The 22,287-nt window shown below is 37.8% G+C and overlaps 1 protein-coding gene across 2 annotated transcripts in view; it reads left to right on the plus strand.

Moving 5' to 3' along the window:
* Window positions 1-22,287, plus strand: part of LIN9 (lin-9 DREAM MuvB core complex component) — an 84,280-nt gene that overhangs the window by 18,824 nt on the left and 43,169 nt on the right. For both annotated transcript variants that reach the window (XM_043485772.1, XM_043485771.1), the window contains exons 5-7: window positions 1,347-1,480; window positions 2,751-2,876; window positions 11,161-11,318. In XM_043485772.1, coding sequence (XP_043341707.1) covers window positions 1,347-1,480; window positions 2,751-2,876; window positions 11,161-11,318 — 418 coding nt within the window. The remainder of the gene's footprint in view (window positions 1-1,346; window positions 1,481-2,750; window positions 2,877-11,160; window positions 11,319-22,287) is intronic.

The raw sequence follows: 22,287 nt of genomic DNA on the forward strand, positions 1-22,287 counted from the left end.
CTTACTGTGGCATTTCCTTGATAGTGATGTTGAGCACCTTTTCACATACCCGTTTGCCATTTGTGTGTCATCTTTGGAAAAATGTCTATTCAACTCCTCTGCCCATTTTTAAATCAGATTGTCTTTTTGTCGTGGAGTTGTATGAGTTCCTTATATTTTTTGGGTATTAACCTCTTGTCAGATATATGATTTGGAAATATTTTCTCCCATTCTGTAGCCTGCCTTTTCATTTTGTTGATTGTTTCTTTTGTAGTGCAGGAGCTTTTTAGTTTGGTGTAGTCCCACTTGTTGATTGTTGCTTCTGTTGTCTTTGCTTTTGGTGTCATCTCCAAAAAAAATTATCACCAAGACCAATGTCAAGGAGATTTTCCCCTATATTTTCTTCTAGGAATTTTATCGTGTCAGGTCTTACGTTTACATTTAAGGCTTTAATCTGTTTGAGATTATTTTTGTGATGTAAGACAGGTAGCCAGTTTTATTCTTTGGCTTGTGAAAACCATTTCCAACACCATTTACCAAAGAGACTATCTTTTCCCCAATTGAGTATTCTTGGTTTCCTTGTCAAATATCAATTGACCATATTTGCATGCATTTATTTCTGGGCTCAGTTCTGTTCCATTGGCCTAACCTATCTGTTTTTAGGCTAGTTCTATCACATTTTGATTACTATAGATTTGTAATATAGTATATAATCTATATTGTTAGATTAGGGAGTGTGATGCCTCTGGCTTTGTCCTTTTTTCTCAAGATTACTTTGGCTACTCAGGGTTTTTTTTTGTGGTTTCATAACAGTTTTTGGATTGCTTGTTCTGTTTCTGTGAAAAATGCCATTGAAATTTTACTAGAGATTGCATTGAATCTGTAGATCGCTTTGGGTATTATGAACATTTTAACAATATTCTCCCAATCCATGAATACAAAACATCTTTCCCAGCATTTTTAAAATTCATATAAATTAGTGGTATTTTCTGCATGTTCTTTCTCTTAATCTCTCTCACAATTGTATCAGAGTCCTTACTGGTCTTTTCTAGCCCAAGAACTGCAGAAATAGTTTTTGTAAGTACCTTTTTTCTACATACTTAAATTGAAATTGTACTGTAGTGTAAGCATGGTGGGAGCAAATATTTCACCCTCATTGTCAAAATTTGTTATGAAACTGGAGGCTTTAACTTTGTAAGATAATCAAAATGTGTATTTGTTAAATAGTGGCAAATTTATTTTGTATATTGTTGAATCTTTTTGAGTACTTAACCATAATCTTTACCTTTTTACAAATGTAGTCAGTGTTATGGATGTTCAGTTTTACTTAATGGGACTGTAATTAATCTCTTTTTTTCATTGTATAGAAATTTACAGCAACAATGTCAACACCAGATAAGAAGGCCTCACAGAAGATTGGTTTTCGATTACGTAATTTACTCAAGCTTCCCAAAGCACATAAATGGTGCATATATGAGTGGTTCTACTCAAATATAGATAAGTATGTATCACGGCTCATATCATGAATATCATTTGAATCAGAAGTTTAAGATTTTCACATGTTAAAAGCCTCAACGTTTTCTAGAGGTCTATTTTGATTCTGTTTTTTTCCTGAATTTCTTTTCCTATTCCTCGTTCTAGTTTGATCTGTTTCCGTTTTTCATGCTTTTCTTGCTTCCTCTCTTTTGGAGAAGAACTTGTTATAAGTTTTTGTGAAAAATCAAATGAAAATATAATTTCTATATTATAATTTGCAAAGACTATGCAGTGGAGATACCCTGAAACCAAAGCACCATTATTTGCAGTGAATGGGACTTGTTTTATAAATCTTAAGATTTTAAATGCTAGTATAGTAGTGGAGAAACAGTTATGAATGGTAAAAGTGATTAAGGAAGATTTTTAAGAGTCTCTCTATTTAGGGGATGATATTCATGCACTTTTTAATTATATGTAAGTGTTTAAGTAGAACATAGTAAGAGATTTCAGTGAAATTCAATTATTCAACAACAGAATTCATTGAGGAAAGATTCTGATTTCTCATCCACTGCAATCTAATCTAATCTAACCCATGCTTGTCAGTGGTGCTTGCTTTGCTGGCTACTTATCTTTATTTCCTTTCTCTGTTGTTACCAGTTGCCTACTCTGAATCTTGTTAATCTCATGAACATTTCATATTTAAGCCCAAGACATTCATGTGTCATTACTAAGTTCCTTGTTTCCCAAATTCATCAATAAAATTGTCTTATTTTTGTCCACAAATTTTTTCATTATCTTAATTAAGAGAGCTCTCAGGGTGTCCTAGTATAATCTGTGTTCTGCATTTCCTCAGAACTAATTTAACTCTTTAGAGTCCCCTCCTTTCCTAAAACTAATTTAATATCAAAGAGAACTCCTTGGTGATGGTATTTATTGTCTTTGGGACAAAGATACTTTGTAGCTTATATTCTTTATCCTCACTAGATACAATGATAGTGCTAAAATAACTTCCCAAAGGATAGACTCCTATAGGAGATTTAATGAAAATCAGTGTCTCCTGGAATCTCAAGCACAGACAGTACCTGTTGAATAACTTTTACACATTATTTATTTTATAAATGTAAATGATTTAGTTTAATTTTAACACTTGGAATTTGTGCCCATTTTGTATATATTTTGGGTAGAAGTGAAAGTTTGGTGTCTTGGGATTGATTGATGTTCAAAATTGGAATGCAAGTTTTGAATTTTATATCTCAAGCTGTATATTAACTCAAAATACCATTTCTCTTTTACAGACCGCTTTTTGAAGGTGACAATGACTTCTGTGTGTGTCTAAAGGAATCTTTTCCTAATTTGAAAACAAGAAAATTAACAAGAGTGGAATGGGGGAAAATCAGGAGGCTTATGGGGAAACCACGGAGGTAAAAATAATGTTTTGTTTAAAAGATTAGTACCAAAACATGACTTTCCAGAGTAATTAGTTATATGTTAAATATATTCTATTGACCAGCATTAATGTAGTGCTTTTTATACTTAGGCAACTTGTAATTAAATACACAATTTCATTTTTCTTCAGATCATAGGCTTTGAACATAATTTTTTTATATTATCTATGCCTCACTAAGAGAAACCCAAGTTAGACGGTGGGCGCTGAGAGAGGGCATCAGAGGGCAGACAGACTAAAATCACAATCACAGAAAACTTAGCCTAGCTAATCTGATCACATGGACCACAGCCTTGTCTAACTAAATGAAACTAAGCCATGCCGTGTGGGGCCACCCAAGATGGTCAGGTCGTGGTGACCTGAGAGGTCACCTGAGAGGTCTGACAGAATGTGGTCCACTGGAGAAGGGAATGGCAAACCACTTCAGTATTCTTGCCTTGAGAACCCCATGTTCTGAACAGTATGAAAAGGCAAAAAGATAGGACACCTTCCCAGGACACACCTGGGAAGATGAACTTCCCAGGTCGGTAGGTGCCCAATATGCTACTGGAGATCAGTGGAGAAATAACTCCAGAAAGAATGAAGGGATGGAGCCAAAGAAAAACCAACACCCAGTTGTGGATGTGACTGGTGATAGAAACAAGGTCTGGTGCTGTAAAGAGCAGTATTGCATAGGAACCTGGAATGTTCTATCCATGAATCAAGGCAAATTGGAAGTGGTCAGACAGGAGATGGCAAGAGTGAATGTTGACATTCTAGGAATGCAAACTAAAACAGACTGGAATATGTGAATTTAACTCAGATGACCATTATATCTACTACTGTGGGCAGGAATCCCTTAGAAGAAATGGAGTAGCCATCATGGTCAACAAAAGAGTCTGAAATGCAGTACTTGGATGCAATCTCAAAAACGACAGAATGATCTCTCTTCGTTTCCAAGGCAAACCATTCAATATCACGGTAATCCAAATCTATGTCCTGACCAGTAACACTGAAAAAGCTGAGGTTGAACAGTTATGAAGACCTACAAGACCTTTTAGAACTAACACCCAAAAAAGATGTCCTTTTCATTATAGGGGACTGGAATGCAAAAGTAGGAAGTCAAGAAACACCTGGAGTAACAGGCAGATTTGGCCTTGGAGTACAGAATGAGCAGGGCAAAGGCTAATAGAGTTTTGCCAAGAGAACGCACTTGTCATAGCAAACACCCTCTTCCAACAACACAAGAGAAGACTCTACACATGGACATCACCAGATGGCCAACACAGAAATCAGATTGATTGTATTCTTTGCAGCCAAAGATGGAGAAGCTCTATACAGTCAGCAAAAACAAGACCAGGAGCTGACTGTGGCTCAGATCATGAACTCCTTATTGCAAAATTCAGACTTATATTGAAGAAAGTGGGGAAAACCACTAGACCATTCAGGTATGACCTAAATCAAATCCCTTATGATTATACGGTGGAAGTGACAAATAGATTTAAGGGACTAGATCTGATAGACAGAGTGCCTGATGAACTTTGGACGGAGGTTCGTGACACTGTACAGGAGACAAGGATCAAGACCATCCCCAAGAAAAAGAAATGCAAAACAGCAAAATGGCTGTCTGAGAAGGCCTTACAAATAGCTGTGAAAAGAAGAGAACTGAAAAGCAAAGGAGAAAAGGAAAGATGTACCCATTTGAACGCAGAGTTCCAAAGAATAGCAAGGAGAGATAAGAAAGCCTTCCTCAGCGATCAGTGCAATGAAAGAGAGGAAAACAACAGAATGGGAAAGACTAGAGATCTCTTCAAGAAAATTAGAGAGACCAAGGGAACATTTCATGCAAAGATAGGCTCAATAAGGACAGAAATGGTATGAATCTGACAGAAGCAGAAGATATTAAGAAGAGGTGGCAAGAATACACAGAAGAACTGTACAAAAAAGATCTTCGTGACCCAGATAATCACGATGATGTGATTACTCACCTAGAGCCAGACATCCTGGAATGTGAAGTCAAGTGGGCCTTAGGAAGCATCACTACAAACACAGCCAGTGCAGGTGATGGAATTCCAGTTGAGCTATTTCAAATCCTAAAAGATGATGCTGTAAAAGTGCTGCACTCAACATGCCAGCAAATTTGGAAAACTCAGCAGTGGCCACAGGACTGGAAAAGGTCAGTTTTCATTCCAATCCCAAAGAAGGGCAATGCCAAAGAATGCTTAAACTACTGCACAATTGCACTCATCTCATACGCTAGCAAAGTACTGCTCAAAATTCTCCAAGCCAGGCTTCAGCAGTACGTGAACTGTGAACTTCCAGATGTTCAAGCTGGTTTTAGAAAAGGCAGAGGAACCAGAAATCAAATTGCCAGCATTTGCTGGATCATCAAAAAAGCAAGTGAGTTCCAGAAAAACATCTATTTCTGCTTTATTGACTATGCCAAAGCCTTTGACTGTGTGGATCACAATAATCTGTGGAAAATTCTGAAGAGATGGGAGTACCAGACCATCTGACCTGCCTCTTGAGAAACCTGTATGCAGGTCAAGAAGCAACAGTTAGAACTGGACATGGAACAACAGACTGGTTCCAGATAGGAAAAGGAGTACGTCAAGGCTGTATATTGTCACCCTGCTTATTTAACTTACATGCAGAGTACATCATGAGAAACACTGGTCTGGAAGAAGCACAGTCTGGACTCAAGATTGCTGGGAGAAATACCAATAACCTCAGATATGCAGGTGATACCACCCTTATGGCAGAAAGTGAAGAACTAAAGAGCCCCTTGATGAAAGTGAAACAGGAGAGTAAAAAGGTTGGCTTAAAGCTCAACATTCAGAAAACTAAGATCATGGCATCTGGTCCCATCACTTCATGGCAAATAGATGGGGAAACAGTGGAAGCAGTAGCTGACTTTATTTTTCTGGGCTTCAAAGTCACTGCATATGGTGATTGCAGCCATGAAATTAAAAGACGCTTACTCCTTGGAAGGAAAGTTATGACCAACCTAGACAGCATATTAAAAAGCAGAGACATTGCTTTGCCAACAAAGGTCCCTCTAGTCAAAGCTATGGTTTTTCCAGTAGTCATGTATGGATGTGAGAGTTGGGCTATAAAGAAAGCTGAGCACTGAAGAATTGATCCTTTTGAACTGTGGTGTTGGAGAAGACTCTTGAGAGTCCCTTGGACTGCAAGGAGATCCAACCAGTCCATCCTAAAGGAAATCAGTCCTGGGTGTTCATTGGAAGGACTGATGCTAAAGCTGAAACTCCAATACTTTGGCCACCTCATGAAAAGAGCTGACTCATTTGAAAAGACCCTGATGCTGGGAAAGATTGAGGGCAGGAAGAGAAGGGGATGACAAAGGATGAGATGGCATCACAGACTCAATGGACATGAGTTTGGGTAATCTCCGGGAGTTGGTGAGGGATAGAGAGGCCGGCATGCTATGGTTCATGGGGTCGCAAAGAGTCGGACATGACTGAGCGACTGAACTGAAACTGATGCCCCACTATGTTCCAGAAAATATTTAATGATGCCCTCACAAGCATTTAATGAAGCTGTGAGATTATACATACATTATTATTACCTTTTTAAAAACTCTTATCATTTCAAGATAATAAGTGATCCACTTATTATCCTTTCCACAAATGCATGTTTTACTTTATGTAAAAATGAATCAAGTGAATATATCCAATATGTTACTTCTTGAGAATTACTTTTCAAATTACCTTTCATGTGAAACTACCTTTCCTTTTTCTAGTATTATCTTGCTTTCTTAATATATCAGAAAATCTTACATTACTTTTGAGTGAAATTTTGTAATATACTATATATCATTAGTTCTCATGTTTGATCTGTCAGCCTAGTAAAAGCATGTTTAAGAGTTTTTCATTTTAAATGGTAGGAAAATTTAGGGGAGACTTGAAATATAAAGTGACTTGAACAAATAGACCTGGAATTTAGTTTACATGATTTCTATAGATAATAATGAAATTCAAGGAGAACTTTTCATTGAACTGGTTTATTTTTATTTTATCCCTTATATTAAAAGGTGTCACTGCTCCTGTTAAGTATTTCCCTCATTTATAAGAACAAATTAAAATGTGATGTGTATTGTGTTTCACACAGGTAATTTATTGTCTTTGGTAATTACTTTAGGCCATTTGAGGGCTTTTTGCTGTAACTTTACATGTTTGAGTAAATTGAGCCACACTGTTTCTAATTATTGTCAGAGTGAAGTATTACTCACTATTTTATTGTTTAGTTATAATTCTGCAGTTTGTCATTATTTCTCTTGTTAGTTTATCCTCTATTAATAGGGTTACCATAACATTGTTGAATCTTAGAGTTCTTTACTTCATCAAGATAGATTAACAGTTTAAATGAAGTCTTTATTATCAGCAAAAGTTTGTAGTTTTTCTTTTTTTGAGGAAGCTGATGTACACTACAAATTATTGATATAATACACTTTTTCAAATATCCTTAAAAAAAAGAATCCAGGAAAGAGCTTAGCAGAAAATGTGCAGAATACTCAGCATTCTAAAATCAGTCCAGTGAAAATATCAGTAGGCCTTTTAAAAAAAAAAAACTAGACCAACTCATTCTAAATTTCACATAAAGAGAAGAAATCAAGCAGGAAGAGCCAGGAAAATTCTGAAGAAACAAAGTAATGAGGGGAGATTATGTAGTATCATACATATGTTGTAGTGTGTATTACCAGATATTAGCACTGATATAACATGATCATAATCAAAATGATGTACTCAAAATGATGTCATAGTGTACTTGAATAAAAAGATGAATTAAAAAGGAGAGAAAGTCCATGAAATTGACACAACACTGTAAATCAGCTATACTCCAGTAAGGTTAGAATATCTTTATTGAATCAAAGATGTCCACAAAATTTTAATACATAATAACACTGACTGCATCTCAGGCATAGAGGGGAGAAGGAGATTATTGTTCAGTGGATATTGAGACCACTCTGAAGCAATCTAAGAAAACACAAGTTGATTTCATACCTCAGACCTTACACCAGAAAAGATTTGAAAGGATCAAAGATTCAGATTTTTTAAATGAAACAGTAAAACTACTAGGGGAACCTGTAGGAGAGTTTTGCTTAATCTTGAATTGGGGAAGATCTTTTTAACAGTCCCCAGAGCTAGGAATCATAAAAGAAAATATTGATAAATTTGATTTTGTTTAAAAAAAAAAGCATTTTGCATTGCTCACCCCCAAAAAAACCCATAAAGTCAAAAGACAATGACAGAAATATTTATAATTCTTACCACAAAGGACCAATTTCTAAATATTTGAAGAACTACAAATCAGTTCAGTTCAGTCGCTCAGTCGTGTCTGACTGTGCCACCCCATGGACTGCAGCACACCAGGCCTCCCTGTCCATCACCAACTCCCGGAGTTTACTCAAACTCATGTCGATTGAATCGGTGATGCCATCCAACCATCTCATCCTCTGTAGTCCCCTTCTCCTCCCACCCTCAATCTTTACGAATCAGTAAAAAATATCAAATAACCTGTAATAAAAATGTCTGTTTATACAAACAGTACCTAAGAAGGGAGAAAGAAGTGGCTCTTCTAAACAGATGAAAGAATTCAATTTTACTTATAATGAGAAATACAAAATCAAAGTATGCCAAGATACTGTTTTTTAGCTATCAGAACAATAGAGTTCCTAAAGTTTGAATATACTGGGTTGGCAATGGCGTGGTGAAAAAGCCACTGTTGGTGGTGAGAGAATAAATTTATGTAACCTCTGTGGAGGGCAGTTTGGTAATACCTGTCAAATTTACGAATTCCCATACTCTTTGACCTAGTACTTCTATGAGTACTTATACATGAATAAAATGACATGTACAGTGCTATTTGTAGAAGCAAAAGATTTTTAAAAACCTAAGTGTTCATAAATAGAGGAATGATTAATTAAAGTAGGATACCTCAATATCGGAGAACACTGAAATCATTTAATTTAAAATCAGAGAAAGTTTCTTATGTACTGCTAAGATACTTTAAGAAAGCAGAATACACAACAGAGCATATTGTAGCTATTTGAGAAAAATAGGAAGGAAACATAAGCATTTCTTGCATGTATATTTCTAAAGTATAATATCAGTAAAGGGCATGTACAAAATTTATTGTCATCATCTGGAAGACACTAGGAAACCGAGGGATAAGAATATTAGAGTTTTCTTTTTTAATCTCATTTAGTTATTTTTGGCTATGCCGGATCTTCATCGCTACACAAGATTCTCTGGTTGCAGTGAGTGAGGGCTCTTCCTTGCAGTTTGTAGGCTTCTCGGTTGCAGCGGCTTCTCTTGCTGAGGGCATGGGCTCTGGAGTGCGGGCTCACTAGCTGCAGCGCATGGGCCTAGTTTCTCTCTGGCACGTGGTGTCTTCCCAGACCAGGGATCAAACCAGTGTCCCCTGCATTGCAAAGCAGACACTTGACCACTTGACCACAAGGGAAGCCCTAGAGTTTGCAGTGCCTTTTGAACCTTTTAAATTAGAAGCCTATGAATGTATTTACTATGCAAAAATGCTATTTGAATAAAATTCGATTGCCAAAAGTGTGTATTATATCCAGAATGTATGAAGAACTCTGAAAATTCAGTAATAAAACTCAAACAGGGGAATTCTCTGGTGGTCCGCTGATTAGGGATCCACATTTTTCACTGCAGAGGGCACATGTTTGATCCCTGGTTGGGGAACTAAGATTCTGTATGCCGCGTGGCACAGCTCAAAAATAAAAAGAATCAAACATCCCATTTAACAAATTGGTAAAAAAAAATTTGACTAGATAATTCATCAGTGATATAGAGGTATCATATAAACCAATGAGAGGATGTTAAACATAATTAATCTTTAGGAAAATGCAAATTAAAACCAGTGTTAAAAACTTACACGACTAAGCATGCCAAGTGTTGGTGAATCTGTGGGAAAACTTGAACTCTTATACACTGCTGATGGGAGTATAAAATGGTATAACCAGTTTGAAAAAACTGGCAGTTTCTGCCCCCTCCCCCTTTTTATGACTTATTTTTTTAAGAGCAGTTTTAGATTTGCAACAAAATTGAGAGGAAGATACAGAGATTTTCCATTTATTGCCCCTCCCCCCACATACGTAGCCTCTCATTGTTAATATCCTCTATCAGAGTGGTACAGTTTTGACAGTTGATAAACCTGCACCAACACATGATAATCATCCAAAGTCCATAGTTTACATTAGAGTTCACTCTTGGTGGTGTGCATTCTATAGGTTTTGACAAATGGTGACATAGCCACCATTATAATATCAGTATTTTACAGAGTATTTTCACTGCCCTAAAAATCCTCCAAGTTCTACCAGTTCACCAATTGCTGGTAACCATGGATCTTTTCATGGACCTTTTTCATTGTCTTCATACCCTTGCATTTTCTGGAATGTCATATATTGGGATCACACAAAGTGTAACCTTTTCAGATTGGCTTCATTTACTTGGTAGGATGCATTTCAGGTTCCTCCATGTCTTTTCATGGTTTTAGAGCTCATTCTTCTTTTCTTTTTTTTTTTTAACTTTTAATTTTGTCTTGGGGTATAACCAACTAACAATGTTGTGATAGTTTCAGATGAACAGCGAGGGGACCCAGCCATGTATATACATGTATCCATTCTCCCCCAAATTCCCCTCCCATCCAGGCTGATTGATATCTTCATATGTTCATTATCTTGACTGTAGTGATAGTTTTATGGATATATATTCTATGGCATGAAAGCTATGTTTAAATACCTTTGGTTCATCCTGGAATTTGAAAATAGAAATAAGATGGGCCCTAAAAATAAGAGTACATTTAATATTCATATTTAAAGACAGAAGATATGATTAAAAGTTTACACAGTGGCAAGTCTCATTTTTAATTCCTATATTGATATGCTCACTAGGTCTCAGGGAAAATTATCATGTTCTTTTGAATAGAATATTGAAATTTTGTTCTTAAGAGAGGACCTGGGATCCAGATGCAGTTTTGTCAGAGGATGGTGAACAATAGATCCTTCCGCTTTGTAGGAAGAAGCAATCTGCTTATGTATCTTTCAATCTTGCAAGGTCCTGTTTTTAAAACAACATAAAGGTAATTTACTGTGAGGAGAAAATTATTTTTAAGAACCCATTTTTAAATACAGCACTCAATGAAAGAAATAAAGGGATTAGTGATATGGATGGTGTGACTTGAAGTTTTTATATAGGACAGTTATCACTTTATATGATTTTTATAATTTATTCTAGATGTTCTTCTGCATTTTTTGAGGAAGAAAGATCAGCATTAAAACAGAAACGGCAGAAAATAAGGCTCTTACAACAAAGGAAAGTTGCAGATGTTTCACAATTCAAAGATCTCCCAGATGAGATTCCTTTGCCCTTGGTTATTGGAACCAAAGTTACTGGTAGGTAAACATAAGCTTATTACTATTTTGACTTGTGGTTTTTCACCAAGATAACTTTTATTAGACAAATGGACTTTACATTTAGAAAGCTTAAACTATATTTCTGTAGCAATATTCTGTAGAGGTTACTGTTGGTCATCTGTGAAGTCTGTTTTTTAAAGTAGTTGGATAAAAGTGTACATCTTCAAAACAGTGTCTTCCACAATGTAAACTGCCACAAAGATGAAATTTAAAGTTAAGTGTAATGTTTAAATTTTTTAAATTTTGTTTTTGCTTCTATATTATATTGATTTTCTTTTCTGACCAGTCTTACCTGGTTAGTTCACAAACACTGTTGTTCTTGTGATCTTTGGGTTTAGAAATACTCCATTTCTAATGACTAAATGACTAAACTACCTACTGAATAATTTAGTTTGCTCAAAATTTTGTAAAGATGTAAATTCTGTCAATTTGTAGGTAGTGATTCTATATGACCACTTCAGTTACAACATTGAGGGAAAGTGCTACTAAAATCTCAAATTTAGGTTAATTCTTAATAATTTAGTAATCTAAAATTACAATTTTTGTAGTACACGCAGTAGCAAGATGTTCAGTGAGTAGATAGAGTTAAAGTTTGAAAAATCATTGGATTAATCAGAGAGTTTTTTCTGGAGGAAAGGGATCCTGGTTTTTTCCTGGTTATAGAGTGGTACCTTTTTTCACTATATTGTAAAAATGGGTAGTGAAGAGGAAAAGTAGACAACAGGGAAAAGGCTGTATCATGCATATGAAATGCAATTGGAAAAGAGAAGAATGCATGTAGTCATAACCCACCATGTACAGAAGTTATAGGTGATATATATGATCTCTCCCTTAACAAAATTAGTCTGGGAGTGAGGATGGAGATAGAGTGAGGAAGAGATAGCTTTCCTGAAAACATGTGTCAGTTCTAAAAATCCCATATGAATAAGTACATATACAAAGTCTGCAATGTAACTGCTCATCAGAGAAGTGCTGACGTGAACAGAGTGACTCATAGATCCAGTTAGGAAATCTGTAAAAGTTAATTGCTCCAGAATTTTAAGTACTGGTGGTATTATTTAATAAGAACTGAAAGTTTTACAGAGGCTCAATAAGTAGGTACTTTTTTACAATGCAGAATAGGCAGACTAGATGTATCAAGATATGCAAGAAGTTTGTAGGAATCAACTACTAGAGCTTTTGAAAGTTTCTATTTGGTCTAGGGGATGTGTCAGCATATGATAAAAAATTACTAAACCTATGAAGAAACAGAAAAACAGGTTCGATAGTTAAGACCAAAAGCAAACAAGATAATTAGATGCTAGGCTGACTCAGATATTGGAATTAGTTTCAAAATATATGTTATAAAACATGTTCAAGAACTTAAATGTAAATGTGGTCATAATTAATGGGAATATCACAGATAAATGGTAATTACTTATATAAAACAAATAGAACATTAAAAGTATAAATGGTCTTAAAAGCATATTGAAAACAACAAAAAGAGTCAATGAACTTCAGAATAAATCAGTATAAATGATTCATTGTGAAAACATGGAGGAAAAAAGTGGAAAAAACATTCATAGAGCCTCAGAGACCTGTGGGACAATATTAAGCAAATAATAAACATATAACTAGTGTTCTTTAAAAAAGAGAGGCACAGTGGCATGTAAAAAGACAAAAGATTTGATTTTTTTTCTTCCAGTTTTATTGAGATATAATTGACATACAGTATTATAGCGTCCCAGGTGGCACAGTTGGTAAAGAATCCACCTGCCAGTGCAGGAGACACAAGAGATGTGGGCTCGATCCCTGGGTCAGGACGATCCCCTGGAGGAGGAAATGGCAACCTACTCTAGTATTCTTGCCTGGAAAATTCCATGGACAGAGAAACCTGGTGGCCTACAGTCCATGGGGTCTCAAAGAGTTGGACACAACTGAGCATGTGTACATGCACACACGTGTACACACGCACAGACAAACACACAAGAGTCAAGTGTAGGTCATAAAGACTTAACTTACACCCACAACATTTCCTGGCCTCAGAGAAGTGACCTTTTGTAAGAACTCCTGTGCTTCCCAGCAGCTCACTTCCCTCTGGTCACCAGAGCTATATTCTCTAGGGGTGCCCCCTATGTGGGCTGCCTGGATCCTTCTGTTGTGGTGGACTATTTATGGGCAGTCTGGTAGGTGTGGCTGACCCTCCTTCTGGTTGGTTGCTAGGCTCTGCCTTGTGGAGGGCTTCTGTCTGTGGGCTAGGTCATCAGGTGGCTGGTTGCGGAAAAGGGTGGGGAGTCCTGGGACTGATGCTGGCTCACTGGTGGGTGGAGCTGGGTTTGGGGTGGGTGGTTGCAGATCTAGATCTGGGATCCCAGATCTAGTGCTGGTAGGTGGGCCAGTTCCTGGCATGGCTGTCTGGGGGCGGGGGTGTGGTCTGGATATCCCAAAGTTTGTATCAACAGAACTGGATCTTGGGGCTACTGGTTGAGGGGTCCAGAGCGTCTAGTAGCAGCTATCAGCCTGCTGTTGGCAGACCAGAGCCCCTGGTATTCCCTGGGCTAGTGTCCCACCACTGGTGGATGGGGGCATTTCCACCAGGCGCAGCTAGCTGAGGGGCTAAAGGTGTCCCAGAGCTGGTATTAGCCTGCTGGTGGCTAGCACCAGGACTCAGTGGGTCTTGGGCTGGTGCTGGCCTGCTGGTGTGTGGGCTGCATCCTGAAATAGCAGGCCCTAGGGCTGTGGTGGTCCTGGGGCTGGTGTCCACCCAGTGGAGGATGAGACAGGGCATCAGATCCCCTAGCTGGTGCCCACCCCTTGATAGGTGGAGCCGGGTCCTGGATTCTCCATCTGCAGGACTGGGATACTGGAGCTGGTGTCCACCTACTGATAGGTGAGGCTCGGTCCTGGGGCTAGTACCAGCTCACTGGTGGGTGGAGCCAGTCCCAAAGTCCCTGGCTGCAGGGCCCTAGGGGTGTGTTGGTGTCAGTGGTCGGTCCTAGGCCCTCTGGTGGATAAGGCCCGGTCCTGAAGCGGCTGTGGGCTCAGAGACTCCCTGCTGGCCAGCTGGTGGGCGGAGCTGTGTTCCCGCCCAGCTAGCTGCTTGGCCTGAGGTGTCCCAGCACTGGTGTGGACAGGCTGGTGGGCGGGGCCTTAGAGGGAGGATTAAAAAATGGCGCTTGCCAGCACCAGTGTCATGGTTGAACAAGCTTCCAGAAATGCCTGCCACAAGTGTCTTTTACCCCTGGATGAGCTCCACTTGGCTCCTGCCTCGCAGGGAGGCTCTCCGAGATCAGCAGGTGGGTCTAACCAAGGCTCCTCTTGAATTACTGCTCTTGCACTGCGTCCCAGAACGTCTGAGGTTTTTTGTGCACCCTTTAAGAATGGAGTTTATTTCCCACAGCCCTCTGGCTCTCCTGAATGTACGCCCTGCTGGCCTTCAAGGGCAGACTTTGTGGGGTTTGTTTTCCCGGTGCAGGGCTTCCGGTTTGGAGAGCCACAACTGGAAGTTTGTGGAGTTCAGATCCCTTGCTCCTTGGGAAGAAATTCTGTAGAAGTTGTGATTATCCTCCCCTTTGTGGGTCACCCTTGTGGAGGTATAGTTCTTGGCTGTACTGCACCCCTGTCCCTCCTTCTTGTCTGGTTATGGTTCCTTTATGTCTTTAGTTGTAGAAGATCTTTGCTTGTCTTCTGCTCTTTCTCATCAATATTTGCTCTGTAATAGTTATAATTCTGGTGTGCCACTGGAAAGAGGTGAGCTGAAGATCTTCCTACTCCGCCATTTTGGCCACTTTACTCAAATTTAATTTAAAAAAAAAGTACGGGTCTTTAATACTCTTGGGCTTTCCGGGTCACTCAGTGGTAAAGAATCCGCCTGCCAGTGCAGGAGATGCAAGAGGTCAATCCCTAGGTTGGGAAGATCGCCTGGAAAAGGGAATGGCAACCCGATCCAGTATTTTTGCCTGAAAAAATACTGTAGCCCATTAGTCTCTCCCGTGCATGGGATCACAGAGTCGGGCATGACTGAGTGACACACACATACCACATACCACACCTTAGTACTCTAAACCCCAAGTCATACAACCCACATGTATACACAACCCCATAATTAGGGCAAATCTTGAAAGCAATCTTAGGAAAACAATATATATGAGGAACAGTGATACAGATAGGTGCTGACTTCTCATGGGAAAAGAACCCTAGATGTTACGTCAAATGAAAATTTCAGGTTGAGGGGAAATGATACTAAATGGAACCTTGACTATACAGTAAGAACACCAGAAATGGTAAATGTATGTATAAAATGTAACTGTTGTGTTTCAAGTTTCTTAAATTTGTTGTGAGGGCCTGCAGTATTAATTATTAGTAGAGTGTAATAAGTGAAGAGTGGATATTGTAAGCCTTAGAATATTAAGGTTCAAAAACCTTAGTGTACATCAGATTAGCTGGAGAGCTTTATAAAGGACAAATTGCTGGCCCCCGCCCTAGAGTTTCTGATTCAGAGAGTCAGGGGTAGAGCCTGAGAATTTGCATTTTAAGAAGTTCCCAAGTGTCAGGTGTTGACACTGCTGGAGTGGGCTGTACTTTGAGAATTGGTAAAGGAATTTCTTTTTTTTTTTAATTTAATTTTTATTAAGGTAACTTTGGTTTATAACATAAGTTTCATGTGTATATTTTTTCTTCTCCTTACACTGTAGCATGCTCACCACAAAAAAATGTAGTTCTTATCTCTCACCATATTGGTGACCCCGTTTATCTGTTTTACCCCCCACCCCCCCATCCCACTCCTTCGCCTCTGGTAACGACTACTCTGTTTTATGGCTGAGTGGTATTCCATTTATGGTAGTCACTATTCTTTTTTTTTTTTTTTACAGTGGAACTGTATTTAGTATGTATGTGTGTCTATGTGTGTAGCATATCTTTTTCCATTCATTCATTGATAGTCACTTAGGTTATTTCCATATCTTGGCTGTTCTAAATAAAACTGTGATGAACATAGAGGTGCATATATCTTTTTGAATTAGTATTTTTGTATTCTTTGGATAAATACACAAGTGGGATAGATATCGATAGATCATGTGATAGTTCTAATCTTAATTTGGAGGGGACTGTTTCTCCATAGTGACTGCAGCTGTTTACATTCTCACCAACAGTGTATGAGGGTTTCCTTTTCTCCACTTCCTTGCCAACCCTGTTATTTCTTGTCTTTTTGATAATAGCCATTCTAACATATGCGAGGTGATGTCTCGTTGTGGTTTTTTTTTAATTGAAGTACAGTTAATAAACAATTTTGTGAATACAGTTCCCTGTGCTATACAGTAAGTCCTTGTTGCTTGTCTGTTTTATGTATAGTGGTTTGTTAATTCCGTACCCCTAATTTACACCTCCCTCTCACCTCCCTCTCCCCTTTGGTAGCTACAAGTTTGTTTTTTATGTTTGTGAATCTGTTTCTGTTTGGTATATAAATTCATTTGTATTATTTTTTAGATTCCATATACAAGTGATGTCATATAATTTGTCTGTCTGACTTACTTCACTTACTGTTATTCTCTAGTCCATCCATGTTGTTGCAAATGTTTCATTCTTCTTTATGGTTGAGTAATATCCCATTGTGTGTGTGTGTGATATATATATATACATATATATATATATATATTCATATCTTCTTAAACCAGTCATCTATTGCTGGGCATTTGAGTTGCTTCTGTCTTGGCTATTGCAAATAATACTGCTATTTGCAATGCTGATAGACACTGGGGTGCGTGTATCTTTTCAGATTAGAGTTTTTCTCATTCCTGGATAAATAAATACCCAGGAGTGGGATTGATGGATCGTATGATAACTCTATTTTTTGTTTTTTAAGGAACTTACAGACTGTTTTCCATAGTGGCTACACCAATTTACATTCCCACCAATAGTGTATGAGGGTTCCCTTTTCTCCACACCCCCTCCAATATTTTTTTTTTCCAATATTTTTTATTTGTAGACTTTTTAATGATGACCATTCTGACTAGTGTGATGTGGTGCTTCATTCCAGTTTTGATTTGCACTTCTCTGATAATTAACAATTTTGAGCATCTTTTCATGTGCCTTTTGGCCACCTGGGTGTCTTCGTTGGAGAAATGTCTGTTTAGATCTTCTGCCCACTTCATGATTAGGTTGTTTGGTGGCTTTCTGTGGTTTTTTTTAATTGCGTCATGGTTTTGATTTGCATTTCCCTAACAATTAGTGATGAATATCTTTTCATGTGCCTGTGGCCATCTATATGTCTTCCTTGGAAAAATGTCTATTCAGCTTTTCTGCCCATTTTTTAATTGGGTTGTTTGTCTTTTTGTTGTTGAGTTCTTTATATATTTGAGATATTAGCCAATTAATGTATATATGAGTTGCAAATATTTTCTCCCATTTGGTATGTTGTCTTTTCATTTTGTTGATGGTTTCCTTTGCTGTGCAGAAACTTTTTAGCTTGATATGATCCCATGTATTCAATTTTGCTTTTGTTTCCCTTGCCTGAGGAGACATATCCAGAAAGATATTGCTGAGATCAATGTCAAAGAGCATGCTACATGTGTTTTCTTCTAGAAGTTTTATTGTTTGAAGTCTCGCATTCAAGTCTTTAATCCATTTTGAGTTGATTTTTCTGTATGATGTGACATAGTGGTTTAGTCATCTTTTGCATCTGGCTGTCCAAGTTGAAGGAATTACTTTTTAAAGTGTTGAGAGATATACCTAAAAAGCCAATAAAGAAATTAAATTAACATACTAACAAATTCTCAGTTAAGTGAAAAGATGACAGGAAAGAAAGGACAGAGAAGTAGAAAATAAATAGCAAGATGGTAAACTTAAATCTCACCCTTTTAAAATTATATTAAATCTCAATGAACTGAATACTATACTTAAAAAGTAGAGATTATCAAACTGAATTTATTTATTTTTTTTAAAAAGTCACACTCAACTACAGTTGACCATGAACAGCATCGATCTGACATGTTTGAATTGTGCAAATCCATTTATTTGTGGATTTTTTTTTTCAATAAACATTGACAATTTTGGGGGAGATTTGACAGTGTGAAAAAACTTGCAGATGAATTGCTTAACCTTGAAATATTGAAAAAAATTTTAAAAGTTGATAAGTCATGAATGCAGAAGATAGATGTAGACATAGTCTATTTTATCATTTGCTTACCACAAAATACAACAGTAAAATTTATCAAAATTTACTCCCACAAACATAATCTATACATTTACCATTGAGAGAAATGGAAGCAAACATAAAGATGCTGTATTAAACTGTAACTTCTCAAAATTAACTGTAGTGCACACTGCACTACTGTAAAAATTCCATAGCAACCTTCTCTTGCTATTGCAGTGAGCCCAGGTGTTGCAAGTATCTGCTTAAAATGCTGTGTGATAGTAATCATCTCCATGTGATCAGTTTGTCTGCAGCAAAATACATGTGATTGCCTTAAAAAGTGATTTCTTACAGTTCTCAGATATTTTTCATTATGTTTAGTGCAACATCATAGACTATGAATAGTTTCATAGGGCCCATGTGAAGTGCCACAGTGACACTCGAGTTGCTCCCAAGAAGCAGAGAAAGGTTATGACACTACAAGAAAAAGTTGAATTGCTTGATATGTATTGTAAATTGAGGTCTTCAGCTGTCATTGCCCACTATTTCAAGATAAATGAATCCACATAAGGACCAGTGTTTAAAAAAAAAAAAAAGGAAATTTGTGAAGCTATAGCTTCAGCTATGCCAGCAGGCATGAATACCATGCATTTTTTGAAATATCTTTTTATCTCATAATGAAAATGTAGCTCTTATGTGAGTGCAGGATCGATATAAGGAAGACAGACCTATGGACTCTGATAAGACAACAAAGCAAAAGGGATTGCAGGATCTAAAGCTGAAGAATTCAGTGCCAGCAAAAGATGGTTTGATAATTTTAAAAAGAGGTTTGGTTTAATAAATACCAAGATGATAGGAGAAGCAGCTTCTGCCAACCAAGAGGCAACAGACAGGTTCCAAATGCTCTTAAGGAAATCATGGAAGAGAAAGGATATCTGCATGAACAAGTTTTTAATGCCAACAAGTGTCCTATTCTGGGTTTTAAAAAAATGCCTTATTAGTAAGGAAGAAAAGCAAGCACTGGGATTTAAAGCAGAAAGAGATGGGCTAACAACTGCAGATACAGTTGGGTTTATGATCAAGACTGCCCTTATATATCGGAGAAGGCAATAGCACCCCACTCTAGTACTCTTGCCTGGAAAATCCCATGGACAGAGGAGCCAGTCCATGGGGTCGCTAAGAGTCGGCCATGACTGAGCGACTTCACTTTCACTTTTCACTTTCCTGCATTGGAGAAGGAAATGGCAACCCACTCCAGTGTTCTTGCCTGGAGAATCCCAGGGATGGGGGAGCCTGGTGGGCTGCCGTCTGTGGGGTCGCACAGAGTCGGACACGACTGAAGCGACTCAGCAGCAGCAGCAGCCCTTATATGTAAAACTGCTGGCCTCGGAGCCTTGAGGGGAAAAGTGAACGAGTTGCCAGTCTTTCGGTTGTACAGCAAGGAGTCCTGGAAGACAAAACCCCCTTTTCTGGGTTGGTTCCATTGATGCTTTGTCCCTGAAGTCAGGAGGTACTTTGCCAGTGAGGACCTGCCTTTTAAAGTTCTTTTGATATTGAACAATGCCCCTGGCTACCCAGAACCCCATGAGTTCAGCCCTGAAGGCACTGAACACAGATACAACATGTATAATTCAGCCTCTAGCCTTAAGGACCTTTAAGGCTCGTTACACATGGTACTCTATGGAAAGGATTGTCAACGCTGTGGAAGAGAATGCAAATAGAGAAAACATGGCGAAAATCTGGAAGGATTATATCATTGAAGATGTCATTGCTGTTATAGAAAAAGTCCAATAGAGCCAGTCAAGGAAATCATGACAGAGATTGCAGCTGTATGGGGTGAGGGGGGGGAAGGTTGGGGGTTTGAGATGCAGATATTTTCAAGAACTAATAGATACCACACCAGAGGAATTAACAAGCACAACTTGATGGAGATGATTGCTTCCGAATTAGTGCCACAAAAATAAGGCAGAAGACATAGAAGATGCAGTGCTAAGAAATAGATCAGCATCAGACAATCATGCGTCATCAGGGAAATGCACACTGAACAGTGAAATACCATTATAGACCTAGTAGAGTGGCCAAAATCAAGAACTTGACAGCACCAAACATTAGTGAGAATGTGGAGCAACAGGTGAGAGTGCAAGATGGTACAGCCACTTTGGAAACCTGTTTGGCAGTTTTTTACAAAGTTAAATATATTCTTACCACATAATCCAGCAGTCACACTCCTTGTTGTTTACCCAAATGAGTTCAAAACTTATTTTTGCACAATAAAGTGCACATGGATGTTTACAGCAGCTTTATTTGTAATTGTCAAAATTGGAAGAACCACTGTGTCCTTCATTAGATGAATAAACTGGTACATCCACACATGGAATATTATTTGAAGCTGAAGTGAAATGAGCAGGAATTCCCTGGCAGTCCAGTGGTTAAGACTGCACTTCCACTGCACGGGGTGCAGGTTTGATCCCTGATTGGTAACTAAGATCCCACATGCTGCACAGCCAAAAAAGAATAGATAAAATAGCAATAAGAATTAAAAAATAATTATACAAATAAATGACTGATCAACTAGATATCTATATGGAAATGAGCCTTGACCTTTCCTCATGCTATACAAAAAGCTTAATTTAAAATGGACCAAAGGACTAAATGTAAAAGCTATAACTATAAAACTTCAGTAAGTAGACACAGGAAAATATCTTGTGATCTGTAAGTAGGCAGAAATTTCTTGGATCTGACAAAAAAGTAATTATCAAAAAAATAAAGGTGATTTTTACATTAGGCTTAAATTTAAAACTTCTGCCCACTAAAAGCCAACACCAAGAAAACAAATAGGCAAGCCATATACTAGGAAAAAATATTTCCAAATTTTATATCTGAAAAGGGACTACATCTAGAAAACATAAATAACTCATTTAGTGATAAATATAAATAATTCAGTTAAAAAATTAGACAAAATACTTGTGTAGAGGCTTCCCAGAGGAAGATATATGAATGGTCAATAAGCACATGAAACAGCACTCAGCATCAATTAATCATCATGGAAGTGCAAATTAAAAGCACAATGAAATACCACTACACACACCAGAATGGCTAAAATTGAAACTCCTGATAACACCAAATGTTGACAAAGATGTGGATCTACCGTAATTCATTGTTGATAGGATGGTGTACCACTTTGGAGAAAAGCATGACAATTTTTTTAATTAATTTATTTTAATTGGAGGCTAATTACTTTACAATATTGTGGTGGTTTTTGCCATACATTGACATGAATCAGCCATGGGTATACATGTGTTCCCCATCCTGAACCCCCCTCCCACCTCCCTCCCCATCCCATCCCTCTGGGTCATCCCAGTGCACCAGCCCTGAGCACCCTGTCTCATGCATCAAACTTGGACTGGTGATCTATTTCACACATGGTAATATACATGTTTCAGTGCTATTCTCTCAAATCATCCCACCCTCGTCTTCTCCCACAGAGTCCAAAAGTTCTTTACATCTGTGTCTCTTTTGCTGTCTCACATATAGGGTCATCGTTACTCTTTCTAAATTCCATGTATATCATTAATACACTGTATGGTGTTTTTCTTTCTGATTTACTTCACTCTGTATAATAGGCTCCAGTTTCATCCACCTCATTAGAACTGATTCAAATGCATTCAATAGCTGAGTAATATTCTATTGTGTATATGTACCACAGTTTTCTTATCCATTCGTCTACCGATGGACATCTAGGTAAAAGCATGACAATTTTTAATAAAATTAGATTTATGCCTGCCCTATGACCTACCAGTTCTGCTGCACAGTATTTAAGTAAGAGAAATGAAAAGTGCT

The sequence above is a fragment of the Cervus canadensis genome, chromosome 13 (assembly GCF_019320065.1).
Source record: "Cervus canadensis isolate Bull #8, Minnesota chromosome 13, ASM1932006v1, whole genome shotgun sequence".
Taxonomy (NCBI): Eukaryota; Metazoa; Chordata; class Mammalia; order Artiodactyla; family Cervidae; genus Cervus; species Cervus canadensis.